General features: G+C 35.5%; 1 protein-coding gene across 2 annotated transcripts in view; it reads left to right on the top strand.

Annotated features, from left to right (window-relative positions):
* LOC128983197 (lysosomal alpha-mannosidase) overlaps positions 1-23,076 on the top strand; it is a 92,252-nt gene that overhangs the window by 33,792 nt on the left and 35,384 nt on the right. For both annotated transcript variants that reach the window (XM_054402392.1, XM_054402391.1), the window contains exons 8-9: positions 1,276-1,498; positions 10,111-10,310. In XM_054402392.1, coding sequence (XP_054258367.1) covers positions 1,276-1,498; positions 10,111-10,310 — 423 coding nt within the window. The remainder of the gene's footprint in view (positions 1-1,275; positions 1,499-10,110; positions 10,311-23,076) is intronic.

Here is a 23,076-nt window from a genome sequence, read left to right as displayed (position 1 = left end):
ACAATATAATGCATGTTTACAAAAATCACATTTACTATGCACAACAGTGAATTTTAAAGATGTGAGCCACTTAATGTATAACATCATGATACTTATATGGTTACATATTAAGCTGAACCTTAGAAAATGAGTTTTAAAATGTAAATGGTAGAATATACTATAGTAATTTCCCAAAGTATTCACTTAAGCTGATTCTTTAAAAAAAGAAAATTTTTGAGTACGGTAACATAGTTAAAAATCATTTAATTTTAGAGCAGGATTAAAAATGTAGAGCTACAGGAATATAAAATACCCCTGCCGCTAATTGGATTTGCAATAAAATATCTTCTTAAAAATATCACATTTATTCCCTATCTAAATAGCATTTGTTTAAAGAGTACTTAGGTTTGCTGCAACAGGGAGGTTAATAAAGTGTTTTTGTGAAATGTTAATAGTTTAGTATTAAATAAATGCATTTTCCAAATTTGATCAAAATATGATCATAAACAGGCAAACAAGAACAGTTTATTTATTCTCCTTAAGAATAACATAGGAATTTTAAAATTGCTATTTTTTTTATTTTCTCTGTAACCATTAGGCGCATGATAACACTTCAACATACTAAATTATTTCTTTTTTTATGCTCAACAAAATGGTTTAAAAGAAATTGCAAATTTTATGTTATTAGGGTCAAAAATGGGAAAACCCCATTTTTACCCCATAAAACCCCCCATAAACTCCTGTTCCCATAGTCCGATCATGCTGGTTCGCGAACTCGTTTGAATAAATGTAAGTCGACACATTTGTACCAAATTTCATCAAAATCGGATCATTTTTGCTCGAGTTATCATGCTAACGGACATATATATAATTATATGTTCGTCAACTATGGATGGTTAACTAGGGACTTCAAAACCAGGTCTTACCATGAGTAGGCTTTTACGGTAATAGCTCATTCCCTATTTGGGAAATTCACTAAAACAGATCCAAACTAGCAAAACTGGTTTTTCAGTATCAGTAGTTATACAATTTTTATATTTTATAGAAACATTTTATGTACCAATTTCTATTCTGTCCCTATGAAAAATCTTTTACAAGATAACTGTACAAGATTTGTCCGAGGTATTTTTAAATTCACAAATTTACTATTGTGCTTCAGCTATGATACAAATTAACTAAAAATAATATCATTAGCAACAAATTTCAAATTTAGAACTTCCTCTCTCATATGTAGTATTTATAAGCCATTGATAATGTAATAATGATGTATTGTGTTTTTTTTTTTGTTTTTTTCAGAGCTGTGAACTCCCAACAAGTAACCAATGGAAGTAATATCAATCTCATGTACTCGACACCGTCTTGCTACCTTAAAGCTCTCAATGATGAGAAGCTGCAGTGGTCAACCAAGCAGGATGACTTCTTCCCTTACGCCAGCGACCCTCACTCCTTCTGGACAGGCTACTTCACTTCACGACCAACCCTCAAGTACTACGAGCGAATCGGAAACAATTTCCTTCAAGTAGGTAAACTTATTAATATCGACACATCTGTTAGTGGACACTGGGCATAGCTAAAAAAAAGGAACTTCTTTAATTTTTCACTAAACGTAATCATAATAGGACGTTGGAAAAACACAGTTGGAAAAACTTAAATTGGCTATTAGGTCCTATTTTGTAAATTATTTAAAAATCCTGTGTCATAGCCATCAGGTTAATATTCAGTCTATTAGGAACAAAATGTTAGAATTAGAACACTTTTGTGCCATAGAGCAAGTTCATGCAATATGTGTGTCTGAACATTGGTTAGAGGAGCAGGAAGTTGAATTCTTTGTTCCTAAAGATTTTATTGCTGCAGATATCATGAGTAGGAAAAGTATAAAAATGGTGGGGTAGGAATATTTTTAAGAGAAGGGTTAACATTTACCAAAATAGATGTGTTTGATATGGGTGTTAATAGAGAGTTATAAGAAAACAGTCGCACATACCTTTCAATAAGAAAACCCAACACTGGAAGGTAGCAGGGGGAATGGGGATTGGGTGAGCTCACCACGCTGAGGGACACACAAGAAGATCTGAAAGTTCTGATGCACTCTGCACACACTTCGAAAGGGAGAATTTAATATTATTAATCACTGATACAAGAGAGAGAGGGTATCGGCTAACATGAATCAGTCAGTCAGTGTACCGGCCTGCACAACATTACAATCACTTTTGTTTAAGCAGGCCAAAAGTATAAATTCTCATTGATACGTGTAAATATAAATGTTTGGTGTGTCAGTGTATGTGTATATGTGAACTTCAATGATGACCAATGCTATTAACAGTAATTTAACGAGACAGAAAATATGACAATGGGGCTGTTGGCCCCGAAACTATAGTTATTATAAAAAGACGACTTGGATTGATGACGTAAATAAGGTATTTAACCTATTATTACAGTAGAGTCCCGCAAACTCAGCGTAATGTGGACTGGAAGGGTGCCGTGTTTGTGGAATGCTGGGTTATCGGGAGCTAGGGTTAAAAATAAGAACAATAAAGTTTTTAAGCTTTTTAACCGCCTTTTTTTATTTATATTTATCCCTCCGAGTGTCATGCGTCGCTGCAGCAACGCGTAACACACTTTGTGTAGTGTCATGCGTCGCTGCAGCGACTCACGAACACTGTTTACGGCAAAGGCTCTATGACTGACTGAATCGGATTGAACTGGATCGAGTTAGGTATCGTTCTTTTCGTTAAATTATAAGCTTTCTCCAGAGGTCTGTCTCAGCGCTGTATGTTCTCCGAGCCGATCGTAATTGTAGCAGACAGCTGACGTGCGTATTAGTTGCCAGCTTGGTTATCCTCGGACCGATGACTGATGTGTTTTATTACATTTATCATTGTTTTAGTGTTAAAAATCAAAAGTAGTGATATACGTGGTGCATTATAAGAAGATTTAAGTGATTTTGAAGGGCTGGTTGATGATCCTGAAGAAGTAGGTAGTGATATTGATGTAAATTATCAGCCAGATTCCTAGCTATGGTTAGGCTATGCATTCTTAGCTAAACGCAATGTACTGAAATCTGTTTTTCACTCATAACTTATTTATTTGATAACTTACCTCACTATATGATTATATATTTGTAATCCTCATAAAATTTAGAACAAAGTGGCTATTTTCAAATATTTTTAGGCCTATAATTTATACAATTTCATTGAGTGCAAACTTTTTTTTTTTAATTTTCCAAAATATTTTTTTTAACTAAAAAATTTTTTTTAAACAAATGTTCCTTATGTTTTATATATAATATTGAAGCCCATGATTTTCCAAACAAAATGGTATATAGAACAGTATAATTAACATTGTTTTTAAGCTTCTCAGATCCGTTTTAATAAAACCTTGCAAATGAGCTAAAAATAGGCAGACATTAAGGCCAAAACAAGGGACACTCGGAGGGTTAAATTACAAGTCAGTATTAAGTCATCAGATATAGTACAACAAATCCTTAGTACCAGTTGCGAATAATTTGACTTGAGCTGGCTCGAGTCCATGATTAACTCTGACTCAAAAAATCACTAATTTTCTGAGCCAGGTGATGGCCAAGTTATCCAGACTGCCGGGTTATCGAGAGCCGAGTTTGCGGGACTCTACTGTATTATTATTACTAAGAGAGAGAGGTTTTAATGTGGGGTCACTTCCACACGAGGTGGTCAAAAGACCAAGATTGCCATAATAACGGCGCGGCGCGGCACATACGTCCGATCAAGGAAGGTTTTAGACGCTAACTAACTAAAATTGAGGTGGGGAAATTTGAGTTTTCCATGAGAGGGAAAGAGACAGAGATATATCATGCCATATGACGTAGGCATCGTATGATTTTGAGGAGAATATGGGGAGGGGAATTGCCTTGATGTGTGTGTGTGTGTGTGTGTGTGTGTGTGTGTGTGTGTGTGTGTGTGTGTGTGTGTGAGTAGAGTGGAATACATTTTACAGACTTAAAATAAATAACTAATATATGAATAAAATGTTAAAAACCTATGCACACTGTTAATTAAATGTTGATAAAATTAATGATTAATGATGAAATTACTAATTACCATATTTACAAAACCGTACTGAACAAGATGTTAGCTAATTTTGCATTGAGCTTCATTGTGAATTTAGCTGTATTAAAAAAATTGTTTACGATCTTATAGTTTTAAGTGTTTACAGAACCCCTAGTGGTGATATGGTTTGTTTCTGGAAAATGTTGAGCTTGCTGCGAAAAAACTGTTAAAGTCATTTAAATTTGTTGCTATTGCAGGTGATTTTAACATAGAAATGATAAAAATGGAAAATAGTCATCTATTGAATTTGCCTATATGTAGCGAAGTCTGAATTTAGTTTCTACAAATAAAAAGCCAACAAGGGGAAAATCATGCATCTATATAAATAAAATTAGAGTTTTGTCTGTACATTGCTCAGAATTATAAACTTTTAGGTTATTTTTAAGTTTTATTCATTAAAGAAACGGAAACAAGTCTCATCTAAATTTCTGTCTGTCTTCCTGTCTGTCACGGCCCAAGAGCCATTTTACGCGGCCTTCTCCTGAAAAACGAGAGTACCTATCAAGTTCCAAATCATTTTAATGTATTCACTGGATTAGTAGATTGTCTTTAGCCATTAAAATATGGCATCACAATTTTTATATAAAATGACGGACGTTTAAAACCCCAATTTTGTGCGATTTTTTGTAAAGTTTTCTCCCAATGTTTATCACATATTCATCTATAAAATAACGAACAGCTGTTCGAATCAAGATTATTTCTTCTAGCTGCCACTGATATGTTTACATTGAATGTTGTTTACAAATACCGCAACCAATTCCGATCACGTTTTGAAAACAAACCCAAACCAAGTAAGATTAAAAACGTTTTTCCTTACATAACGGATTTAATTAATCGCAAGTGCAATAATTTGTAGGGTGACCGTAAATGAAAATAGAGATTCTTTGTGTATAAAATTGTTCTTGATTTTTGATAACCGGGAAAAAGACCTTGAATCAGTGTTGTATATGGTTGGAAAACTTCATTTTTTAAATGAGCGTTTTCAGTCGAGACTCGGCACACGACCGACGCGCGTCTACATGTCCATAGTAAAAATAAAAGTAGGCATACCGTGTATTTATGTTTTACTCGTCATGTGTATAAGTGTACAGTTCGTGTATGTGTTTCAAAAACTCCAAGACGCACATAATGGGGAAGCTCAAGACCTTATATTAGGACTGATGATGGCGATTTAATTTCGCCGAAACGCATCTCCTGTAATAGGATACATTAGGATCGACCGGCGGACACAGGTAATTTAACCTTTTATTGATTGTCATACCAATCCGGGACAACAACGAACAACATAAAATGGAGTTATGTATAATAGTTTGGCCAGCATATCTGAAAATATGCAAATCAACTGCTGTTCTTTATATAAGGTTTCAACTGATAAGATCCCCGTGCGTAGAACGGGTACATAGCTAGTAGATAATACCCAAGTAGCACACATCGTTGGCCCAACGTTGGGAAATGGTCGGCACGGTTGGGAAATGGTTGGCAGAAATTTTAACGATTTGCCAACATTGGCCCAACGGAAACTGGTATTCGTTGGCCCTACAAAGGAAAGAATCGTTGGGCCTTCGTTGGGCATTCGTTGGGTTTAAGTATAAAACATTCTAAAACGAATTTTAACAAATTGATTTATTTAAAAGTACATAAATGTTATGGCAGCAGAATATAAGCTAAATATTGTAAAAAATTGGATCAATAATGAATGTAGTCAGATGATGTTGTGATACTAGATACAGTGGGGAACACCTGCTTAACAAATAATAATTAATATCATTCATTTTTTTTTATATTCTTTAACTTATTTAAGCAAGTTTTTAATAGTTATAGAGAAAAGATTAATTAATTATATAACAATCAATTATAACAGTAGCCTACTAATCTAATGGTAATTAAATAATCTATATTCAAATACTATAGTATCCTCTCCAACTACCAGAAAAACAATTCAACTACTTGAGGCCTAAACAGAATCATACTATACTGTAGCATCAAAAATATTTAAAGTATTAATTGTGACCATTGCACCTGTCGGCTACTCTTTCACCACTTGAAAACACTCATATTCAGCAAGCACAGTTAGCTCAGAGGTAAGGCGTGAGGCTCACATGTAGAAGGTACCGGGTTCGAGACCTGTCCTGGCCCCAAGAATTTTATCTCGTTTTATTTTCAAAATAAGTTTTTATGAACTATTTAATCAATTTACTCAACTCATAATTATGCTTTTCATACAAAATCTTTATTATTTTGTGTTTTTTATGTTTATGCCCAATGGGATGGTTTGGCCCTTCCGCAAAAATTGGTTGGTTGGCCAACCGTAAGACTGAGTGCCAAAACATACCGTTGGCCAACGATCGACAGAAACGTTGGGCCAACGATTTGCCAACGATTTTTGCTACTTGGGTATAACCGAAAACTTTTCATCAGATTTATATAATACTAGCAGAGTAGGCCTACCCATCCTTCGTACGGGGTTGGCATACAAGTATAAAATGCTTATTGCAGTTATACTTAAGCTATACGTTTGCAATGGGGAAGGACACAGTTTGATCAAATTTGCTTCTTTAAATTTACAGTATACTATAATATTTATTACCTACACATCTACCATAGCCATAATGTTCTACCACTTTACCTAAACAATACAGAAAAATAAATTATAAAAAATTGGCAAAACATCAGAAATTAATTATTCATTTATTTATTTATTTTACATTCCAACAGACAAACTCCATTTTTACATTCTTACAACAAAACAAGATGGAAAAAATATTTAATAACAATAATATAGCATTCGCTTATGAAGTTCATTCATGAAGTTAAAAACATAACTGTAAACTATCCTATTTTGACAGTTCTCATCGCGTATCACAGTTTTTTGTTGCAGCTTAGTTCAATTTAGCTGTTTTCATAAATGCAAAAATATAGTGCTGCACCCTGTTGGTAAATCTTATAACATTTTAATGCTTTTTGCATATCATAGAACAAACTTTTTTAGTTGAAACATCTGACTAAATTCTTTAATTCCCTTTAAATATGAATACTCGTAAGGTTAATATGGCGAACAACAAAGCCACTGGGGCGGAGCCCGAAAGGATTTTTGAGATAAGAATATGCCTATATGTTAATCGGGAATGTGAGCTATCATCATGCCAAATTTCAGCCCAATCCGTCCAGTAGTTAATGCGTGATTGAACTTCAAACAAACATACAAATAAACAAACAAACACACAAACTTTCACATTTATAATAATATTAGTAAGATAAGATAAATGCAGTAGGAAGTTGTTTTGCAGACCAGGAACCTTTAGTATTAGATTTTAACAGAAAACTAAAACAATGTAACAACTCAAAAGAAGGAACAAAACAAATACTGTAATACAAAGGCAAAATGAAAGTAATATTAAACTAGCTATTACCTTTGACTATTGATACAACTATTGTTACCCACGCTGAACAAAAAACAAGGTTCAGCGTAAAAAAAAATATGGGAAATTTGCTAAAAAACTGTTGTAGTTTGCTTGTTTATGGATATATTTATTTTAAACAATTTTAGCAATTTTGTTTGTTTTATTCTAAGCCATCAACATTTCAATAAAAAACACCTCAATACCTTCCCTGTAATAGCAAACCTTAGTTCTCATTAAAATTAATATTAAAAATATTAAAATTAAATATTATTTAAATGTATATAGAAATGTGAAATTCCAATCAACGCACAGGCCAAACCATAGCCCCTAGAAGCATGAGATTTATGCATTCATATTCCTCTCATAGCGTAGGCAGACAATAAGAAGTGATTTTACAAATTTCCCAATGGGCCCCGCCCCAAAGTTAGCATGGAGTTCGTATAGGAAGAATAATAGGCTAGTTTGTTTTGGGGTTTTGTTTACATTTGTCTGCAATTTATTTAATCATCAGCTGTTAGAATACAAATTGTTTACTAAGGTTATTTCGGCGGTGGGGCACACGGAAGATTTCTCAGGTGCCGTTTGACGTCACTAACTGCTGACGTCACTAAGTTAACTGCTGCGTCTGAAGAAACAGACAATTTTATAATTTTTCTATTATTAAATTAAACTGTCATAACCTAACCAAACTAACCAAACCGATAATGCCGATAGTGCCGATAATGGAAAAATCGAATAAAGGTTTACTAATCTAAAAAATAGTTTTGTTCATGAAATGAAATTATAAATGCCTAAAATTGAATTTTATAATTTTTTAATTATAAAATTAAACTGTCATAACCTAACCAAACTAACCAAACTTGCTGATATGAAAAAATTGTAGTCAAAAAGTCAATGCTACCAGCGGGATTCGAACCCGGTACAATAGGATTATCAGCCCAACACGCTATCCACTACACCACCGAGGCCGATGGCTCAATCCGTATCGTTGCGGTATTGGTGTTCCCTCAAAGTGACATCAACAGTTAGTGACGTCAAACGGCACCTGAGAAATCTTCCGTGTGCCGTTTCGGTTATTTCGGACCATATAAACATCATAGTTGTGTGTCAGTGAAATTAACCTAATTTACTGCTGCATCTCTAATATGTGTGAGTGTGATTAGTGTTGAAGAAAGTATAATTGAACTTAGTTTCTTATGGATTTTAATTTTTAAGAACTTACGATATAGTCCTGTTAATATTTTTGTAGTTGTTTAAACCGCTTCATAGTTTGATCACTGAGGTTTTAAAATGTAATGGCAAATTCGTTCCACACAATATCATTCACATCAGTGGAGATAGTGCTTGTTTAATTTACTTCACTCTCATTCATAATTCACCTTACGCACATACACACTAACTGTGTGCGAAGCAATTGTTGAACATGTTGTGAGGAACTGGGACTTCTTCTCAGTCTAATCCCACGACAGTGGCATGACTAAGTACCTTATTTCCAGGGAATACTTCTATGAAATGTCTAGGCCGTTTACCTTTGGTGGGTTGTGTAAGCTGGTTGACAACTATTCACATTTGTTTTTGAGGTTTATCGGAATGGTGAATTATATGTCATGTTTGGTGATGAACGTAATCCTGTGAAAATACCAAGATTTACACAATCCCTGTCTAGCGGGCACTTCGACGTTTTAGATCCCGGAATCTCAACAGAATAAACCAAGGTGTAAACAGCGTAGCAGGTGCACAGACAAACAAAGGAAAAAGCAGGCGAAGAACGCAAACAAAAAGTATGAACAAACTCATCCTGATAGACATTCGCCAAAGATTCAATGGATTGTGAAAAATCCATCAGCAATGACATATAATCCGAAAATAGACTATGAAGGTGATAGCTCGGTGGTGATAGGTACCATGACGTTTAAAGTTTAAATACAAAGTACTGTAATGCAAGGCATTAAAATGAAGAGAAGAAACACCGGGCATGTGCTGCAATGGTGGTAAAGTGCAACTTCATTTGCAGCACCTACCTGAACTTTAATGCATTCTGGTCATGGGCAAACACCCTGAGCATAAACACTTTATGGACCGGGTGAGACATTATAATAGCTGCTTTAATATGACATCGTTTGGAGCAAAACAGGTTGTAGCTGAATTGTTGAATGAAGGGTTTTTGCAATTAAACGCTAATTTATTAAAAATTTCAACCAATTTACAAGTTTCTGTAGCGAAGCACGGGCATTCCGCTTGTAGGAAATAAATCTGACAATTTTAATGGAATATTTTAGTAGAAATCCAGTCCGGTAAATGGAAATTCGCTTAGTCTGCAGGTTTGCTGTGCAGGGGTATTTATTTCTATTGACTGTGTCTATTCCTTGTAAAAGGTCAACGTCAATAAAGCTCTTGATTCTTGATTGAGAAGATATGAGTCCTGTTTATCTACAAACTGTGACTAGAGAGGTAGAATTAATATTCTACCTCCTTCAGACCCTCTGGGAGTGAGTATTTGACGGTCTGTGTATGAGTGTCTGCTAAGCAAAATGTAATAACTTTTTGATTATATAAAATGGACGCCACCAACAGCAATCAGGAGTAGATGGGTACCCAAATAGCTTTGAATTGTTTAAAAAGTTTGGCTTGTTATTTTTGTACAGGTTTGCAAGCAGCTGTACACCCTTAGTAACCTTGGGCCAGAAGTTAGGGGAGATCTGAATGTGCTGCGAGAAGCGATGGGTGTGATGCAGCATCACGACGCAGTTAGTGGCACTGAAAAACAACATGTTGCCTCGGACTATGCCAGGCTGCTGAGCAAGGGCTTGGACGAGTGTGGCATCATCACTGAGAGTGCCTTCAAGTAAGTTAGGAAGTTAAATTGTGGATGAAACATGGTTTAAACATAACAAGAAGTATTTAATGATCAGAAAGACACAAAATGATTTTTGTTTCACAACCTAGTTCTTTTATCGAATTTCCCATACAGGGAATAAGCTATTACTGTAGTAGTCATGGTATGGACCCTGGATATATTATATATATATACTATATATATGTATAAGATATATATAATACACTTATATGTGTATTATATACACATATAATATATTATATATATTATACATTATATAGCCTACATATATCATATATATATATATATATACACGGCCGCGCCCGGGAAGTCAGTCACATGAAATATACACTGGAAGTCAGTCAGTTGCACCCCCCAATATATTTCAAGACTATGATATATATATAATATATATTGGTAAATATCTTAAGCCTAGACATATCTGAATGTATATATCTCTTTTTTTCTTAAAAATACTAAAATATAATTACGTAAAAACTGCTATGCTAATGCAGTCACCACCGCATTTGCACGTGAAAGCCAGTCACGTAAAATTTGTGCTGCTAAGCCAGTCACTATACAGGGTGTCCCGTAACTCTCTGGACACTTGTATATAGCGTTATTCATCAATGAGTTGAAAATTCATTCTTGTGCTAACTTTGATTCGGATTGTGACTGTCCAGTGATAGATAGAGTGAAAAAATATAAATACCTTGGCATAATGATTGATTCTAAACTTTCATGGGCAGACCACGTATCATATCTAAATAATAAACTAAGAAAATATATCTATGCTTTTAACCAGTTACAGCAGATTTTGGAGTTTGAAGAAATCAGAATTGCATATTTTGCTTACAAGCAGTCCCTACTTGACGGAGGAATAATAGCCTGGGGCTGTGCATATGGTTATATTTTGAAGCCATTAATTATCACCCAAAAAGCGATAATAAAAGCAGCCTTAGGCAGGAGTCGGTGCTACCCTCCGGATGCTCTCTTCAATGAAATGAACGTTCTCGACATCAGACAATTGTTTATTCGAACCATGACTATTTACATATTCAAACACTCGAATGACATTTTTGAAAGAGTAACACACGAATACAGAACCAGACATGCACTAGGTGGAGGAATTTATTTACCGAGACTAAATAGAACCTACTCTACAACAAATTGCTACTATGTTGCTCACACTATCTACAACAATCTGCCCTACAACTTGCGCGAAAACTATTTTGAACCACTGGTCAAATACAAAACACAAATTACCCTATGGCTACAAAGCATTGGGAGATCAACTGCTCAAAATTTACTGATCTCAACCTACAGACAATGATCAACCTACAGGCAACAAATTTACACTCACATCAGCTGATAGAGTGAAAGAACGATTGTATGCAAGCACGTATGTGAGCGGTTCCCGATTCTGCGCCACAGGGACAGAGCATTGACGGCCCTAGGGCTACCAGCCGCCTGTTGGTAATTGGTATCGGAGTGAGTGCAGCAGAGTGTATGTGTGTGTGTGTGGGTGTGTGCGCGCGTGTGGGTTTGGGTCAGTTTGGGTGTGCTTGGGAAGTACAGTAGCAGGTTATCTTTTTTGTGGGTAGGGTAGGGGGGGGGGCACCATTCGCTCAGTCCTCCAGCGCAACTTTAAACTTTCAACTTTTAACTTGTTCTAATTTCCTTTTTTTCATAATTTAAAAAAATCTCTAATAATATAACGACTCTCTCCCACTCACAGGACTAAATTATCCTTTGTGGGGGATAATTTCGCTTGATTTAAAAAGCTTTTATAGAAAATTAAATATAACCTAGGAAAATAAATAATATTGTAAATACTTTTGTTCAGTGATCATAATATTATGTTACCTATGTCTGTTTTTTGCGAAATAAATGATATTTTGATTTGATTTGATTTGATGATTAGGTCAAGACAAACACATTTCACCATAGGAACATGGGTCTGTGGTGTCTAGTTTACCGACTGTCGGTATTTATGTGTTTTTTACAAAAAAAACTAATAACTCCTAAACTGTTTGAGATACAGCTTTGATATTTTGCAAAAATGTTAATCTTATTAAGACCTATTTTCGTTAGAAATTATACTAAAAAATCATTAACCGTTTCAAAATGGCGGCCATTTAAAATATTTGATGCCAAATTTCACGAAAACCGTTAACTTTACAAAAAAATTGCAAGAGACAAAAAAGTTTGTAAATTTTATGTAGTTTTCAATGATACCTGATTTGTTAAGATTGGATAAATAATAACAGAGAAATGTCTTCTTTTCTAAACGCATGACCACTTTTCTCCATTTAAACAATGCTAAACAACGTAAAAGGAGTATTAGCATTGTTTAAATGGAGAAAAGTGGTCATACATTTAGAAAACAACACGTTTCTCTGTTATTATTTATCCAATCTTAACAAATCAGGTATCATTGAAAACTACATAAAATTTACAAACTTTTTTGTCTCTTGCAATTTTTTTGTAAAGTTAACGGTTTTTGTGAAATTTGGCATCAAATATTTTAAATGGCCGCCATTTTGAAACGGTTAATGATTTTTTAGTATAATTTCTAACGATAATAGGTCTTAATAAGATTAACATTTTTGCAAAATATCAAAGCTGTGTCTCAAACCGTTTAGGAGTTATTAGTTTTTTTGTAAAAAACACATAAATACCGACAGTCGGTAAACTAGACACCACAGACCCATGTTCCTATGGTGAAATGTGTTTGTCTTGACCTAAGGAATAACGCTATATACAAGTGTCCAGAGAGTTACGGGACACCCTGTATATTTTACCGCATACCACTGGAATCCAGTCACTGAAAATCCACCGGGTATCCCGTCACTTCAGTCAATTTCACCCCTGCCCTTCTTCTTTGTATAATATTTATTTGTTCTACAAGCATGAAAATCCGCACCTCAAACAAACGGATAATGCTTCAAGCATTGAGCACTCTCATAACCAATCTTTCGCACTTCATTTTAATTAGTTGTCTTCCAGATTACTTAAAAATTACTATTCTACAGGTTAAATATCTAAATGCCAATGTAATCTTTGGTCATCTTAATGGCTATTGTCCTGCCAACTGTGGATACAAATATGTATACCGAGCTAATTAGCAAGGTCAAGGGGGGGGAGTTATTGCTTTATAGTCGCACAAGTAGGCCTATTGTTGAGTCCTTGGAGGCAAGCGGCCACCTTGGATAATTTCGAACATTTGCAAAATTTAATTTATCGTCCAGAAATATTTTTTCAAACACCAAAGTGTTTATAATTTGAATATCTAGTATACTGTGGGATTAGAAATGTTCTTTGCAGTTTTGAATTATTCTCCAAGGGAGTGCATAAAATTAACGTTCACAGTTATAATACGAAAACAATATCCTGTGTTGCGCGGGCCGTAGCACATAGATAGTTTTCCTGCCTCAAACAATCGAAGGCGCGTGGAACAAGGCAAAATTCTTGTCTCTCTTGTGGCGAGAGGCAGGGGCGAACCTAACGGGTTCCATTGATGGGCTACCGACCGACCTGGGGTAGCGACTAGCGAGCCACTGGATGGTTAAAGGTTCGGCCGGTTATTTCCAACTTATTGCTGGTTCTCGAGCTTACTGAGCTCGTTGTACAGTGAAATCTTACTTCCCTATTATATATAGCCACAATCGAAGCGATTTTTACATGAGAATGAAGATATAGACTCAGTGATGTGTGGTTACTTAATCAAATCATGTTTCGTGATTGTTTATCTTATAACGGCCAATAATCAATCAACTTATATTTTCTTTATTTTTCGATTTATTATCTATATAAATTCAAGAGGTAGCCCTGTACCTGGTTAACACATATACCGATTACTTTTAACGTGTTTTCTTTGAGTTACACCCCATGGGATTTCAAAGTTTCACAATGTTTACATTTTTGAAGAATGTAGATAACAGAATGTTAAACGAAGTCAGCTGTAAATGCAGTGCTTTGATTTTACGGTCCAAAAGGTAGAAACTATTCGAATTGTGAAACTTTTAATTTTTGCTACAAGCCTGTTAATTGAAGATTGTGACTTTCTTAATTTAAGGAAGTAAACGTATTAACATGACGTGTTTGGAGTGGGATTTGATATATGTGACGTGTATCAAACTTTTTCTCTTCAAAATCCTTTCCGATGCAAAACACAGGTACAGCAGCTAGGTTTATTAGAATTCAAAAGTTTTTTATGATTAAAATTGTCCTCCAATGTTAAGAAATTATTTTCCGATCAAGTTGTTTAATGAATAAATAATTGTTTTGCCTAATTATGTTTCGAATCCAGGAACTCAAAATAGATCAGAAAATAGATATTTTAGTTCAGAAAACAAAGCCAATCAAATAGGCCTACGTACTTTTTAAATAAAAACACTGGTCGGATGGTTTATAAATTGTTCTTTATTTACTTCAATAAACTTCTAATAAAAATCACCAGAGGTACAAATCTATATAAATAAAATTAGAGTTTTGTCTGTACTTTGAGGTTATTTTTACGTTTTATACATTCAAGAATCCGAAACAAGTCTCATCTCAATTTCTGTCTGTCTGTCTTCCATCTGTCACGGACCAAAAGCCATTTTACACAGCATTTTACATGATAACCGGGGAAAAGACCTTGAATCAGTGTTCTATATGGCTGGGAAACTGATATTTTTTACATAAGCGTTACCAATAGCTTACACAAAAGGTTTCAACTCATTGACGGCACTTGAATGGTGGTTGTGTAAAGTGTACAGTGACAACTGCAGTGGGTGATTGTAACTGAGGTTTACGGATTATGCTCAAATCGCTTTTCCAATGTGACTTCTCAACGCTATGTGCTGCTCGCTAGACCATACAGCCAATAGACCAATTGCCCATCTCTTGGGTTCGTAGGCCTAAACAATTATTTATAAGTTGGTAGCGCACATTACTCAGTGTTCCGTACAGACAGGAAAAGAGCACCTTTGATAGTGAAATTTCCAACCTGAATGTTTAATGGCGAGGTTGATGTATAGTATTTTAACTTTATGTCGTTTGGTTAGTTAGGTAAGGTTAACCTAACCTAACTAACCAAACGATATATCGAATTAAACAATCTATTACACAGATCTATTACACATTTTTTTTACTTGAAACTGTCAGATACTGTATTTGTTTCTATATAATAGTTTGGCCAGTATATCTGAAAATATGCAAACCATCTGCTGTTCTTTATATAGGAAGGTTTCAACTGACCACTATAAGATCCCCGTGCGTAGAACGGGCACACAGCTAGTAATCAATATTTAATTAATACATCTTATCTTACTGATCTTACTAATATTAGTACCTGGGGACCGAGCTTTGCTCGGAGAAAATCATTAGTTCACTCTGAAAGCAGTCTTAGTATCGGAGATACATAAATCTGTTCCCAAACTCCACACGGCTCGCCTTTACAACGTCCTACACCATTTCCTACGTCATGGACCTGTTTCCCTCCATTCCCATAGCACTTTAAGATTGTAGATACCTTAATCTAATCGTTATTAACAGTTCCCACACTCCGGACAGCTCGCCTTGACTACTTCCTTCACCACTTCCAACGTAGCGGACCTGTTTTTCTCCCTTCCCATAGCATTTCAGAATTGCAGATACGTTAATCTAATCGTCATAAACAGTTCCCACACTCCATACTAATCGCCTTTACTACTTCCTTCACCACTTCCTACGTCGCAAACATGTTTCCCTCCCTTCCCATTGCATTTGATTGCAGATACATTAATCTAATCGTCATAAACATTTCCCACACTCCGGACAGCTCGCCTTGACTACTTCCTTCACCACATCCTACGTCGCGGACCTGTTTCCCTCCCTTCCCATTGCATTTAAAGATTGCAGATACCTTAATCTAATCGTCATAAACAGTTCCCACACTCCGGACAACTCGCCTTGACTTCTTCCGTCACCACTTCCTACGTCGCGGACCTGTTTCCCTCCCTTCCCATAGCATTTTAGGATAGCCCATACCCTTATCTAATCGTCATAAACAGTTCCCACACTCCGGACAGCTCGCCTTGACTACTTCCTTCACCACTTCCTACGTCACGGACCTGTTTCCCTCCCTTCCCATAGCATCATTTTAGGATTGCAGATACCCTAATCTTATCGTCATAAACAGTCCCCACACTCCGGACTGCTCGCATTTACTACTTCCTTCATCACTTCCTACGTCACGGACCTGTTTACCTCTATTCCCATAGCATTTTATGATTGCCTTTACTACTTGCTTCACTACTTCCTACGTCACGGACCTGTTTCCTTCCCTTCCCATAGCATTTTAGGATTGCAGATACCTTAATGTATTCGTCATAAACAGATCCTAGACTTCGCACTGCTACCCTTGACTACAATGTCTCGAGTAATCTTAAGTATAATCAATCTTTGGTATAATCTTTGCTCAATATTAACAAGTGATGTTTTTCCTTTTGTACTGTATTTGTAATTTGCTAGTATACTGTGGGTAGTTGGTTTATTATGAACACGTGCTACAACTTCAAGTCTTTTGTTTACCTTTTCCTTGTTATTTAATTCAACCAACATGGTTACTTAGCAACCCATAAGACTAATGTTAAAAAAATGTGACTTTCAGTTTCGTTTTTCTACGTAATTAGATTTTTGTTGGCAGTTCTAACTGCATGAAACTTGTTTTTAGGCCAAAAATAAACTATTTACAAGATTTGAAGAAAATCGTCGGAGCCGTTTTTGAGATCTTTCTGCAAGCAAGCAAGCAAGCAAGCAAGCAAGCATACATACAAGCAAACATTGCTCGTATTAGAGTATAGGATAAATGTGAAAGTTTGTGTGTTTGTTTGTTTGTTTGAAGTTCAATTACACATTAATTACTGGTCAGATTGAGCTGGAATTCGATATGAAGATAGCTCACATTCCAGATTAGCATATAGACATACTCTTATCTCAAAGATCCTTTCGGGCTCCACCCTAGTGGTCCTGGGAATTCCCATGTTAACCTTATCAGTATTCATATTTGAAATCAATTAAAGAATTTTACCTGCTGTTTCAATTACACAAGTTGGTTCTATGATATTCAACAGCATTAAGGATTTATATGGTTTACCAATAGAGTGCAGCACTATTATTTTTTTTTTTCATTTACGACAACAGCTAATTTGAACCAAGCCGCAACAAAAACCTTAGATACACAATTGGAAGTGTCAAAATAGGATTGTTTACAGTTATGCTTATGTTTTTTATTTAAAAATAATTTGTCGTATTGTGCGAATCTTTGGTGATTTACTTTTTTCTGCTGTTTAGATGCAGCGGTAGAACATTATTATGGACATGGTAGATGTTTATACTATAGCATACCGTAATCTAGTTTTCTCGGAGTAGGCAGCGTAAATTTACATTTTGTCGGTACATACAGAATGACAGAAAGACAGACAGACAGAAATTGAAATGATACTCGTTTCGGCTTTCTTAGGCTATGAAACGTAAAAATAACCAAAAAAACTGCATGATTCTACGCAATGGACAGACAAAACTGTAATTTTATTTCTATAGAAGATGACTGCTACTCTACTAGTCAAATTTGCACAGTTTCGAGCACTCGACACACGACAAGCTGTTCGGAGTCTGACACCATTGAATCACTGCAAGGGATGCGCCAACAGGTAGACGAGTATTCAGATGAGTTCTGAGAATTTCAACTTTCTCGTTTTGTAATGTGCCGTTAAAGCCTTACTAGGAAGAGGGGGATTTTTGGACCACGATGAGTTTGTATTTGTTTAGTTTTAAATAAATCCGACCTGAATATAAAATAGCAAATGCAAGTCCGCAGTTTGCGTTTTTGATCAGTAACGTAATTAAAATTTACCAAAATAAAGTAATGTGTCTAAATCTAGTGCAACAAACCTAAATATTGACAACTGGTTTTGATTAACGTCAATTAGTTATACTTAACGTTGTTTAAGGCTATTGTATGTTTGATAACTGACCTCCTGAATTTTATTTAAGTTCCTAAGTACAATATTATTGTCAAACAATGCAATAATGTTATTTCATAAAATTTTTACCTGAGAAATTTAAAAATGGAAAATGCATTTCTCGTGTAAGAAAATCTTAAAATGATAAAATTCGTAATGATACGATCTTAAAACAAGCCATTCAGTATTTGTATTCAAAACACCAAACACCCGCCACTGGATCAAAATATGTCCGCTACAAAGCATTAAAACAGCATAGTACAGTGTATGGAAGAGGTGTGATTTATTTCTTGGTACTAAATTAAGTCATTCTTCAAGTATAAGTAAAACTTCAGCATGGGCATACTCCCTAACGTACTATCATATGATGGATTAGCTGAAGGCAGGTAAGTCCGAGCAGGTAAGTTAACGTGATTATAAATTTGCATTTTACATAGTCAAAATACAATAGGTATTGCGCAACCATGATATGTTATGTCATTAACCTTGGTTCAGTAATAAAATCTACACCATGTGCTTACTCAAACAAAACAAAACTTGCTTACTCTACAGCAATAAAACACGTAAAGAACAAAACAAAAGGAAATCTAGACTAGTAGACTACTGATACCGTAGTCATCATAGGCTACTACTACATGATGTTTCAGAACAGAAGTATGGTGATAAAAATATTAAACAACTCATAAAACACTATAAAATCATAGTACTGTACTTAAGTCTTTCTGGTAATAACAACAGCGATAAAAATAAGATAAAGATAACAATGATGTAAAACCCCTCTTATTATTTCTCTTTGTTCTATTCTTTCTTTGGTTTCTCTCCATCCACAAGTTGTCATGGTTACTAATCACCCAACGACCCAACCACAAAATGTTGTAGTGTTGTGACAGCAGACAGGAGCAGACGATTGTCAGTATGTCAGTGTCAGTGCAAGATTGTCAGTCTGTAGGTGCGAGCGTATAGCTTGACCTTGAAGCTACTGATCGATATTTCTCCGTTTTGCTTCCATCTTATTTTTGTCAAATGAACTGTAATGTTTCAATAATGGGGAACCTACTGCAGATAAAAATTGCCGTAAATAGATATATAGTTCATATCGAAATATTAGACTGAAAAACACAATTCATAAAACATTTTCTTGGGATTTCTGAGGTTATATAATATATAGGCATCATGTTGATCCGATCCCAGTTGAGCGAGGTTCTAATGTATTTGCAAGTTTAAGCTACAAATAGAAAACCCCATCACATTATAGTTGGTATTCAATGACCGATGTATTATCAAAAATTGTTGAGTGCAATTTAATATTTGCCACATGTCTGTTTTTAATGTTATACTTCAATGATGAATACCAGATGGTTAAATTGTTAAATGTGTTGTTAAAAACAATAATAGTTTTAATCTATATCTTCTTTAGTTGGTTCAATTAAAAAGTGTCGAGTTTAATAATTCAGTTTGCCCTTTTATTTTATTGAGCTAGGTATTTTAATTTAGTGTCCAGGGAAACCACATATTTACAGGTTATGGGCCCAGGGCTGTTTAAATACGGAATTCGTTAATATTTTTTTACCTGGCTAATGAAATTGAATTAATATGGCAACTGAACATGAAAAGTATCGAATACCATTGTTGGATGGAACCAATTTCAGCAATTGGAAATTTAGAATTGAAACTCTGCTGGAGGAATTAGAATTATTATCTTTTGTAAAGGAATCTTATGTTACCAAAGTTGAATTTCTGGATAAAGACACAGATGAACAACGAGAGAGGAAGGAAGCAAGGTTGTTGGAATTAGCGAAACAAGATCGAAAGTGCAAGTCGCAGATTATACAGCGTATTGACGACAGCCATTTGGAATATGCAAAAGACAAGGCAACTGCTTTTGAACTATGGCAATCTCTCTGCAACACATTTGAAAGGAAAGGAATAGCTAGCCAACTTCTACTAAGGAAGCAGTTACTAACAATGAAGTTTGATGCGAAGAATGATGTTTTAAATCGTCACTTTCTGAAATTTGACAAAGTCATAAGAGAGTTACGATCTACAGGAGCAACTGTCGAGGAATCTGACATTGTTTGTCATCTACTACTGACCATGCCCAAAGAATATGACGTCGTTGTCACGGCCATAGAGACTCTATCAATGAAGGACTTATCTCTAAGCTTTGTGAAGGTCAGACTGCTGGAAGAGGAGACAAAGAGGAGGGGCGTTGGAAAAATTGAATTTGATTGTACATCACCTCCTACTGCCTTCCAGTCTCAACCAGGGAAAAAGAAAATTTTTCCAGGAAATCAAGGAACTTCTGGCAACTCGTTCAATTTCACTTGTCACAGATGCGGAAAGCTTGGACACAAACGAGCTAACTGCAGAGTCAAATTACCACAGAACCCATCAAAGAAAAATAATTCTGCGAACGTGGTCGACACCAAACAGGAAGATGCCGCATTTTGTTTTGGAGCATCAAGTGAAGACTGTTCAGCAGATACCATAAATTGGATATTAGACTCTGGAGCAACAGAACATCTGGTTAACAGTAATGAGGTATGTCTCTCTAACTTTAAGAAATTAGAACAGCCTATTAAAATCAAAGTAGCCAAGTCTGGAACTTATCTTGAAGCAAAATGTAAAGGGGAGTTGTATGTCACTAGTGTTGTTGAAGGGAAGGAAATTAAAATACAAATCAAAGATGTTTTATCTGTACCTGGAATTAGTTACAATTTACTTTCAGTAAGAAAATTGGAAATGAATGGTTTTTGTGTTATCTTTCAAAATTCATGTGGCTTGATTAAGAAAGATAATCAAACTGTTGCGGTTGCAAAAAGAAACAATGCTCAGTTATATATGTTAAATTTTTTGCAACACAAAGCTTTGTCAGTGTCTTCAACTGAAACAGAAATGAAGCTGTGGCATGACAGGCTTGGTCATTTGAGCTATGGTTGTATTAAAAGTCTCAGGTCGCAGGTAGATGGGATGGAGTTGAATACCGGTACTTCAACATTACCCTTAGAAAAGTGTTCAAAGTGTGTTGAAGGGAAACAATCACAATTTTCTTACAATCAGAACAGGAGACGTGCCACCAGACCTCTTGAGTTGATTCACAGTGATTTGTGTGGTCCAATCTCACCAGTTTCATTTGACAGTAAGAAATATATCATCACTTTTATTGACGACTTTACTCATTTCACGGTGGCCTATGCTCTAGAATCGAAGGCGGAAGTCACACGATACGTCAAGATGTATCATGCTTTGGCTACATCTCATTTCAATCTAAAGATTAGCAGATTTCGTTGTGACAATGGTCGTGAATACATGTCAAATGAGTTGAAGCAGTTTTTTGAGGAGCAAGGAATTCAGTATGAGTTCACAATCAGATATACTCCTCAACAGAACGGTGTCTCAGAAGGAATGAACAGGACTATTGTTGAAAGGGCAATTGTGAATTAGGTAAGACATTTTGGTCAGAAGCTGTTCGAACTGCCGTATATCTAATCAACCGAAGTCCGACATCAGCTTTAGGAGGAAAGATCCCTGCTGCTTTATGGTACAATGAGAAGCCTAATCTTAGTAAGTTAAGAGTTTTTGGCTGTGCAGCATATTTGCTGTTACCTAAGGAATTAATATCGAGTAAATTTGACAGCAAGTGCTTGAAGTGTTACTTTACTGGATATTGTCCTAATGGTTATCGACTGTGGTGTCCTGAAGAAGGAAAAATAATCACTGGAAGAAATGTTGTGTTTTATGAGGAAAAATTTAACTTTGAGAGCACACCAATTGAAGACTGGATTCCCGATCATGTACATGAATCCAGATTGAGTAAAAAGGAAGACAAGAACAAAGAAGAACCCAGATCATTGTCTGATGAAAATCAAAGAATTTCTATACCAGATCTTGAAGAAGAGGAAGAAGAAATTGAAGATCATGTAAGTGAAGAAGAAACAATAAGACACTCTACCAGAAAGAGGAATGTGCCAAGATACTTACAGGATTATGCAGTTCTTGCTCTGAATGCTGAATCTTTTGTCGATGATGTACCGCAAAGTTACAAGGATATTGCAGCACGTGATGATAAGGATCATTGGTATCAAGCTGTTAAGGAAGAACTTAACTCTATAAAGGAAAACAAAACTTGGACTTACACTGAACTACCACCTGGAAGGAAAGCTATCTCCAGTAAATGGGTTTTCAAATTGAAGAAAGACATGGACGGAAATATTGAACGATACAAGGCAAGACTTGTTATCAAAGGATGTTCACAGAGAAAGGGTTTTGACTATGAAGAAACATATGCTCCAGTGGTTCGTCTTGCAACAGTTAGGGTGTTGCTGGCTGTAGCAAACGAACGTGGATTAATTCTTGAACAATTAGACGTCAACAATGCTTTTCTTCATGGTGAACTGAAGGAGGAAATATATATGTCCATTCCTGAAGGAGTTGAAGGAACACCCGGCTCCGTTTGCAAATTGCAAAAGGCGCTATATGGCTTGAAACAGGCACCATTAGCATGGAATCAAGCTATTCATTCATTTCTCATTTCAGTTGGTTTCACCCAATCAGAATCCGACAAATGTCTTTACGTTATGATACAAAATGATATTGTCGTGTATCTTGTGCTCTATGTTGATGATATTCTCATGGCAGGAAATAATAGGGAGAAAATCAAGGAAATTAAAGTAAAGTTGAATGAGAAGTTTAAAATCAAGGAATTGGGAGAACCAAAAACATTTTTGGGAATCAAAATCTCCAGGAGTGAGGGGGAAATGTACTTAAGTCAGACTGCCTACCTA

Source organism: Macrosteles quadrilineatus, unplaced genomic scaffold, assembly GCF_028750875.1.
Source record: "Macrosteles quadrilineatus isolate MER2022 unplaced genomic scaffold, UCM_ALF_1.0 Scaffold_1__1_contigs__length_201487025, whole genome shotgun sequence".
In the NCBI taxonomy this organism is placed as follows: domain Eukaryota; kingdom Metazoa; phylum Arthropoda; class Insecta; order Hemiptera; family Cicadellidae; genus Macrosteles; species Macrosteles quadrilineatus.
The sequence above is the reverse complement of the archived record's forward strand: the minus strand, read 5'-3'. Positions and strand labels throughout refer to the sequence as shown.